Source organism: Mauremys reevesii, unplaced genomic scaffold (assembly GCF_016161935.1).
Source record: "Mauremys reevesii isolate NIE-2019 unplaced genomic scaffold, ASM1616193v1 Contig63, whole genome shotgun sequence".
In the NCBI taxonomy this organism is placed as follows: domain Eukaryota; kingdom Metazoa; phylum Chordata; order Testudines; family Geoemydidae; genus Mauremys; species Mauremys reevesii.
In genome coordinates this window covers 57,142-65,893 of record NW_024100877.1, presented here as the reverse complement: position 1 = coordinate 65,893, position 8,752 = coordinate 57,142, and the positions used below count along the sequence as shown (strand labels likewise).

At 51.6% G+C, this 8,752-nt stretch overlaps 1 protein-coding gene across 2 annotated transcripts; it reads left to right on the top strand.

Annotated features, from left to right (window-relative positions):
* Positions 1–1,831, top strand: LOC120394538 (olfactory receptor 51G2-like). Of its 2 annotated transcripts, XR_005592325.1 has the most exons (3): positions 1–127; positions 856–956; positions 1,171–1,303. XR_005592325.1 is itself a non-coding variant. In XM_039518754.1 (2 exons), the coding sequence occupies exon 2, from the start codon at positions 857–859 to the stop codon at positions 1,829–1,831; it is 975 nt and encodes a 324-aa protein (XP_039374688.1). In that variant the 5' UTR covers positions 1–127; position 856. The 2 variants fall into 2 exon arrangements, 1 of the variants encoding a protein (XP_039374688.1); XM_039518754.1 differs by having other exon boundaries at positions 856–1,831.
* The last annotated feature ends 6,921 nt before the right edge of the window (positions 1,832–8,752 follow it).

The window sequence follows — 8,752 nt, the reverse complement described above, 5'->3', positions numbered from 1 at the left end:
GTGAGGATGAAGAGAAGGCTGTAGGATGATTGAACTCTCTGGATTCAGTCAACATTGGCCAGGCAAAGCACTTCAGCTACTCTTGGATGGATTTTTGGTGATCAGAGCATATCACCTGGAAAATTTGGTACGGGAAAGTTAACAGAACCCAGTTCTGACTGAATTTATACTTGTAAATCTGGAGCGATGCCATTCAAGTCAATGATATTAAATTAAGAACTTGTGCCTAAGAATATATCTCATGTACTGCAAAGAGGCAGTGGCTTAATTTGGATTCTCAAGAGTGGAGAAATTAATATATATATATATATATATATATATATATATATATATAATATAATATAAAAAATATGGCAATGAAACACATTTATAAATAGCTTCAGTGCAAGAGAGATAAATACAGTGACAGTTTAACCCATGCATTTGCCATGTATTTACATCAATGGAGCCAAGAGTTTAGCAGGATTCAAAGACGGACTGGATGTTTATATAGATAAACATAAAATCCAATTAGAGTAGTGAGGATTCTTTCAAAAACCCTTCGAAGGGCTCTAAACGTTCCTGATTTGCACCGCAAAATTTGTCTAATTAGTGGGTGCAGGTTATTTCAAAGCTGCCTATTGCAGGGTGTCTTCCACTTTCTCTGAAGCATCTGGAACTGGCCACTGGATACTAGGTTAGATAGACTATGGATCTGATCCACTCTGGCAATGTCCATCTGCCTGTTTATTGTGTAAATCCAAGACTATGTTTTTACTGATCTTCCTTGAGCTCCTGGGAGTCTCTAGACTTGCACTGAGAGCAGAAAGATGTCTCGCTAAATGTCATCCAATCTCCTGTCCTTTTTCCTTTTAGGATGGAAAGTTCAGAACTCCTCGGACCTGCCCAGTACATTATGTCAGCTGTCAATAACACCAAATTGAACTCTGCAGTGTTCCTTCTCACCGGGTTCCCAGGTGAGGAAGACGTCCATATCTGGACCTCTATCCCCTTCTGCTTAATGTATGTTATTTCGATAGTAGGAAATTCAGTCATTCTGTTCATTATAAAAACAGATCCAAGCCTCCATGAGCCCATGTACATTTTCCTTTCCATGTTGGCCATCACAGACCTTGCCTTATCGATATCCACCGTGCCGACGACACTGGGTATATTCTTGTTTAACTCTAGGGAGATCAGCCTCGATGCCTGTTTTGCCCAGCTGTTCTTCATCCACTTGCTTCAATGCACTGAATCCTCTGTGCTCTTGTTGATGGCCTTTGACCGCTTCATCGCGATCCGTAACCCACTGAGATATGCCTCCATCTTAACCCTGCCAAGAATAGGCAAGATGGGATTGGTGTGTGTGCTAAGAGGGGTGGCTGTAATTCTCCCGCTCCCTATTCTTCTTCAACGGTTCCAATATTGTCGATCCAATGTCCTCTCCCATTGCTACTGCATAAACCAGGACGTCATGAAGATGGCTTGTTCAGATATCAGAGTAAACAGTATCTATGGCTTGTCGGTTGCACTCTTGACGGTGGGGTTGGACTCGCTGCTCATCTTCCTCTCTTATGTGATGATCCTCAAAGCAGTGCTGAGCATCACATCCCCCACAAAATGCCTTAGGGCCCTGAACACCTGCGTCTCCCACCTCTGTGCTGTCCTGCTCTTCTACACGCCAATGATCGGCCTTTCCATGGTACACAGATTCGGGGAGGGCTCTTCTCACTTGCTTCAGATTCCCCTGGGGTACATCTACCTGCTTATCCCACCTCTGATGAACCCAATTGTGTACAGCGTGAAAAGCAAACACCTTCGTGAGAGGATAATCAGGGTGTTCATCAAGTAAAGAGTCAGTTCATCATCCAGCTCCAAAACCGGTGCTACGAAAAATATGGGCCACCTACTCCATCCTGGACCCTTAAATCCAAGACAACATGAGCTACTGATCTGTGCTATGTAGAGACAGGTTCAGAGAGGGTCTAAGGCCTGGAGCAATGGGAGAGGGGCTGGTGAGGAAGGACAGTGCAATGGGTGAAGGAAGCCAAGGCAGGCAGCAGCATTTTAAAAGTCACTTTGTTCATGGAGAGCCAGGGGACCAGTGGGATCTTGGCCCATAAAGAGCCACATTAGTGGCTGCTCAAACCTCAGAATTCCTCTCGATACAGTCAATAAAGAGAAGGGACGTGGATGTTGTTTCCCATTACACCTGGCCTGTCATTGTCCCGTCTGTAGTTAAACATTCACAGACCATGAAAAAGCTGCAGAGCTGTTCTGCAGTCACACCCCTGGCCCTTCCCGAACACTCTGGGTGCTTTGTGATCTATGAGAACTGCACCAGCTGTGGCCAGGGGCTACTGAAGGGGCACAGACACTCACCCTTCCCCTATGCCCTCAGCCAGGTCTTTGTGACAGTGTCATCTCAGACACATGATTAATGCAGGAGCCCCAGAAGAAGCCATTCAGGCAGCCCCCTACCCCCATTCATGGCTTTGCACACAGCACACATCTGAGGACACTCCCCACCGAGACAGAGCAGAGCGGCGTGTGTGAGTGAGGGCCTGACACACAGGAGTCCTGGCAAGAGACTCAGGCCCAGGTTCTCTCCTCTGCCCCCCCTTTTGTGCTGCCCCAGCAATGAAAAGGGGTGGAAACGGTCCTCATCTCCCCCACAGAGTCACAGCTAGCGCCTATCCCGCCCTTCCCATTCACAGCAGGGTGACCACCTTTTCAAAATCAAAAGAAGGACAGAGGCAGGAGCCCCACCCCATCTGTGACACTGCCACACCCCTCTTCTTCCCCCATGAGGCCCCACCCTCTGCTCCCTTCCACCCCCTCTCCAGGCCAGAAGCTATAGCTGGGCCATGATGAAATGTGTCCGGGGAGCTAGAGCCACTGTGAGGACCACCAGATCCTCCACCTGCCCTGGACAGAGGGCTGGTGGACTCAACAGAAGCCTCTAGCCTGTGTCCCTGCCTCACAGGATGCACCCCAGGGGAGATGGAGATTCTGGGGCTCCCCACACCAGCCTTGGCTCTCAGGATAGCACTTACCATGGTCCAGCTGGTGGCCTGGCCAGGGGGGCGGAGCCTCATGGGAAGTGGAGGAGGAGTAGTGGGAGGGGCCTAGTGGGAAGAGATGGGGTAGGTGGCGGGCCTCTACAGAAAAGGAGCAGGGATTGCAGCAAGCCTGAACTGATGCTCACCCCAAAAAAGAGTTTGGTGGGGGGTTTCTGAGGAAAGGGGAAGGGTGTGGCCAGAGGGTAGGAAATCTTGTGTTTTAGAGAAGACTGGATTAATGCAACCCCACAAAGGAGGCTATTGTTTTAAGTACTTCCGTCTGAGATTAATTATTGCTCTTATTATTACCTTGGAGGTAAGGGAAAGATGTCTGCAGGCCTATCTTGGGCCACTAGGGGGCACTCTGGGGTGGCCCCCATCCCCAAGGCCTTAGCAAGAATGAGCTGGGCACTTGAAAGCTGTTACCGGTGGGCTGAGTTTCTCTCAGCCCCTAGGCTGCTCTGAACCCCACTGAGGCAGGAGAAGAACAGGCCAGCAAATCAAACCCCTGCAACTGACTCTTTGCCATCCCTGCTCTCTGCAGTGATGTGGGGAGCTCTGCTGGTGCAGCAGAGAATCCGGCCATATTTCTCACCGCTCGGATGGCTGGAAGGCTGGCCCTGTGTTCTCGGCATTGCTCTGTGACTCAAGACAGCTGGGTTTGATTCCTTTGCCCTGTGTGACCATGGGGGAGCCATTGGATGTCTCTGAGCCCCTACACAGGTGGATAATAGCCCTGGCCTGCCTCACAGTGGTGGCAGGAGGATAAATACATTCCAGGTGATCAGATACTCTGGGACCCTAAGATCAGGGCTGTGTCAGGGTTCCACAGAGCATCACCTCTGACATTTGTCTATAAAAGTCTTCTTACATCAGCCTCCTGTGGCAGCTGCTTCTGGGAAGCCCCATGACTCCAGCACCTCGGTATCTGTGGCAAATGTGGGGGTCCTCAGGAGTGACATTGAGGGGTATGTAGTTGAAGTGTGAGGGGAGTGTTGGGGTGTCAAGATGATGCAGAGCCTTTCAGCACAGTCATCAGACTGGTGTTTGCAGCCATTGATGCTGAATGGCTGTAACTTCCAAACAATGGAGCAACAGCCACAGGGGCCTCATCTTAGACAGTTTTGTTGGGAGAAAGCAGTCTGAGGTCAAAGATCATCTCCACAGCTTGGCCCAGTAACATGGGCACGGCTGAGCACTGTGGTGACTGGGCCCAGGCTCACACGGGTTTCAAACAATTTGTCTGATACTGACGTTAGAATTACTTGCCTGCAGTTTCTGGGATCACTGCTGGACCCTTCTTAAAAAATCAGCATCAAATTAGCTATTTTCCATTCACCTGGTAGAGAGGCTGATTTCAGCCATAGTTCACATAGCACATTTAGTAGTTCTGCAATTTGGTGTTTGGGTTCCTTCAGAACTCTTGGGTGAATCCCATCTGGTCCTGGTGACTTATATTGTTTAATTTATTCATTTGTTTTAAATTCTCTGTGATGGATAGTCACCCCTGGGCTACAGTCTGGGAGCCGATGGAACTCCTGAGCTCCTAACACTTCAGCCGGGCTGGTGACACAGCCACGCTCTCCAGGCCCTGTTATCACCCAACACAGCAGCAGGTGGCGCCACAAGCCCAGCTGACCCACCTGAGTGCTTTACCTAAGGCACTCAAGGACAAATAGGAGACAACAGCCAATTTCCCAGCTTCTCAGCTTTTCTCCCTTTCTGGGGAATAAATGCAGTATTATGCCATCTTGCACTGCACGGGGCTGTGTACAACACAAACTCGTTAATATAGGTCATTTTCCCCTCAATGTGGGATAGATACGCAACAGCCTTTGTTTACAGAGCTGACATTTTGGATCCCCAAGAGAAATTGGAAGTTTCTCATCTCCTTTTCCCTTGTAACATAAACAAAGGTTTCACTGACTGAGTCTGTGACTGCCCTTTGGGTATGGAATGGTTTAATCCTCCTGACCAGTCCATGCCTCTGCTATTGTGCCCATCAGCTACTCTAACTAGCCTTCCCATCTCTATGCAGCCCCCTGCACCCTATATAATGACCCCTTACGCAGATCCTGTGGGCAGTGGTTCCTGTTGCAAACCCTGGTAGAACGTCTCTAATGAATCTGTGCTACAAGAGACCTGGAGAGGTTCCTAGAGCAGTTGTGGAGGCCCAGAGATTGTGGGTGGGTCTATCTACCAGTGGATCACTGAGATCTGTGCATAACTTTGGGAATCCCTGGATCTTGGGTCCCTTTTCATTCTTCAGGGAGAAGGGAAGGGACCTTTTCTATTGGAATGATTTGAGGGATATTTCCATGTAGGAGCCTTGTGGAATCTCCCTTCCCTGGCCTGCACTCTGGGTTTGTAATGCAGGAAAAGGGCTACTGGGGAAAAATCTGGCTGTATATTATTATGATGATGATTTTATTATATTTTATTTTTTTTAATTTCAACAAGATCGCAGCTGTGATAGACTCGTTACCACTCAGCCACCCTCAAGTGAGCCATGTGACAAATTGGAACCATACAAACAGTGATGACAAGCCTGTATTCCCGGAATAGATTCTGTAGCAGGGCTGGCACTGCAGACCAGTTGGGTGGCATCACCAGGCATCCCCTATGATTTGGCCTCCTGCAGTTTGCCATTGGCATGATGAGGGTTAAAGCTGGTGCACAAGAAGCTAAGCAGCAGAGATTCCCTGATGGCCAAGTGACCCCAAGGGAATGTGCAGACATGCTTCATAAAGACATTTGCCTCCGTATCTGAACAGATGCTGCCTGTGCAACCTCTCCGATGACTCCTTGTCCTTTACGGTGAAGATCTGTGGTGTCAGCGGCTCCCCTCTAGCAGGAATTGGGTATGTTGGCAGGTTTCACTGTCTTTAAAGTGTGAAGTTAAGGGTAAAGGCTGCAAGCTGTTTATCTTGGCAGATGTTCTGTGTAGCAGCAAAGGATTCAATGGGGCTGTTGGAGTGTGTCAGTGACATTGGCTGGAGGGCAGGCAGCACTAGATAGCTTGGTAACCCCTCCCCTACATCTGTCCATGGTCCTCAGTGGGTTGTTGAAGCTACACAGAAATCTGACATGCAAAATGTGTTTAAAACCCCAAAGACCGGAGTCAAGACTTCTCACAGGGTCCCATTTCTAGAGTTACGGGAGGTTTTGGATCCGATCGTCCCAGGGGCTGAGCACGAAAAGGCTGCATGCAATATCAATGACTAGTTCCCAGATTGCTTCAGCTGTATTTGCTGCTGGAAATTTAATCAGCAAATGCATTTTCAAACCTCTGATGAGGCATTTTTCTGTTTCCTGACTGGCTGAGGGTCTCGAGAATCTCTCTCCTGTACATAACCCTTGGAGTTCCTGGGCTACCGGCATCTCTTCCCCCTCTCTGATCTCTGAGTGCCACATATCAGGCCTTGTACCCTTCTCTCTCATGGGATCCCCGATCCTCCTACCCTCTGAGTGGTTCCTGGGGTACAGCACATTGTGGTTCAACTGTGCTTACCCTGCAGGTCCGAGTGAGTTCAGCCCCTGTGGTTCTTCCCTTTGGGAGGCTGTGAGTAGTGGTGAGATGAGTGACCAGCCAGCCTTCTGGAACCAAAGTGGTGTGTGTGTGTAATGTGAACTGTAGGAATACAGCATAACATGGGAGAATAAGAGGGTTTTCAAAAATCAGTCTGAACCCGTCTGACTCCAAACCCAACTACTCTAATGGGGAACCAGGCAGGCCGAGGGCCTTCAAACTTCCCCAGCGGTATCTGTCCCTGTCAGTCTGAAGAATTTCTCAGCAACAGCTGCCCCACATCTCTACAGATTCCCAGAACTGGGAAAACAAGCTGGGTAATGTGGCTAGAAACAGTAAATATGCTCTTCCCATCTTGTAGCTCCGGTGTTGTCTGTCAACCTCCTTGAGTTGCTAACTGAGAGATTGTTTTTTCTTCAGCTGTTGCTTCCCATCCTTTGTGTTTTCCAGTAGCCTGTTATGAAATTAAAAAAAGAGTTATACTGGTTTCACCCAATATAGCATAACAGAACCATCCCAGTAGTTAACCCAATATAGATATAAGCAGAGGTGAAAGTTAGCAGGTACGGGCCGGTACGGAAGACCGGTAAGAAAAGGTGCAGTAGCTACTGGCAAGAAAATGGAGCATTCGCTCCCTCTCCGCCTCCTGGCTCCAGCAAAATTGAGGGTCCGGGAGCCCAGCTCCACGAATGTTCGGGGCCGGGTCTCCCCCCTGGCCCCACCTGCTGCCTCCCCTGAGTGTGCCCCGGCCCCCCTTTGCTGCCCCCATGCACCTCCCTGGATCCTGGAGCAGAGCGTTTGTCTCTCCCCGTCCCCTGCAGTTCCATGTTGCCTGCCTGCATTAACTGCCGCCACAGGGTCCTAGTCCCCCCCCACTATGCCAGGGCAGGCTCCCTTTCCCCCTTGGACCCTTTATTTTCCAGTGGGACCCTCCACCAATACAGCCGCCCCTCTGCCCACAGTCACTGCTCTTGCCCCACGCTGGGCAAAGGGCAGCCCCAGTGAGGCTACAGTGAGGGGCAGCAGCAGGGAGGAGGCGCACATGTGATGGCAGCTGCCCCCCTCCCACCCGGCATGGCACCCACCACAGGGGAGGCGAGGCGGATTCCTGGGCCTGAGAGGGGCCCTAGGAGCACGTGCAGTGATAGTGGGGGGAGGAGTGTGCTGCCGGGAGGGAGAAGGGGGTCCCTACCCCAGAGCTCGCTGCTGCCAGCAGGGAGAGGGCTGGGGGGAGTCCTTCTCTCTAGCTCCAGTCCCAGGGCAGCCTGCCTGCACCCCAAACTCATCCCCAGCCCTGCCCCACCCCAGAGCCCACACCCCCAGCCAGAGCCCTCATCCCCCTGCACCCTAACCCTCTGCCTCAGCTCTGAGTCCCCTCACACACCCCAAAACCCTCATCCCCAGCCACATCCCAAATCCACCCCCAGCCTCACCCCACAGCCCTCACCCCTGCTCCCCCTCTCTCCACACTCCCTCCCATCCCCAAACTCCCTCTCAGAGCCTGCACCCTGCAACCCTTCTGCACCCCAGTCCCCTGCCCCAGCCCAGGGCCTGAACCCCAGACCTCCTCCCCCACCCAAACTCCCTCCCAGAGTCTTGGGCATGTGGGGGATGGAGTTTGGGCAGGGGCAGATTTTGGGCAGGGGCAGGTTCTGGGCACCACAAACATTTCTACAGACCTCCCACCCCTGCCGGCAAGAGCTGGTGCGCCGTACCAGGGTAGATCAGCTTTCTGAGGCAGCAATTTAAAGGGCTGGAGCCCAGGGCCCTTTAAATTGCTGCCAAAGCCCTGCTGCCAGAGCCATGAGGTAGCGGCTGCGGGGCTCCGGTGACGATTTAAAAGGCCCAGGGCTCCTGCCGCTGCTACCGCCCTGGGTCCTTTAAATCACTGCTGGAGCCCCACTGCTGCTATCCCAGGGCTCCGAGGATAATTTAAAGTGCCCGGGCCCTTTAAATAGCCCCCGGAGCCTGCTGGAGCCCTGGGGTAGCGGCAGCAGGGCTCTGGTGGCTATTGAAAGGGTTCGAGGCTCCCGCTGCCTCTCCCAGCCCGGGCCCTTTAAATAGCCCCGGAGCCCTGCTGCCGCTACCCCAGGGCTCCAGCGGCAGGGCTCCGTAGATGATTTAAAGGGCCCTGGAGGGTAGTTGCAGCCAGAGCCCCGGGCCCTGCTGCTGGAGCCCTGGG

Excerpts from the sequence above, each read along its gene's own strand:
- LOC120394538 (XM_039518754.1), top strand. The coding sequence starts at position 857 with ATGGAAAGTTCAGAACTCCTCGGACCTGCCCAGTACATTATGTCAGCT.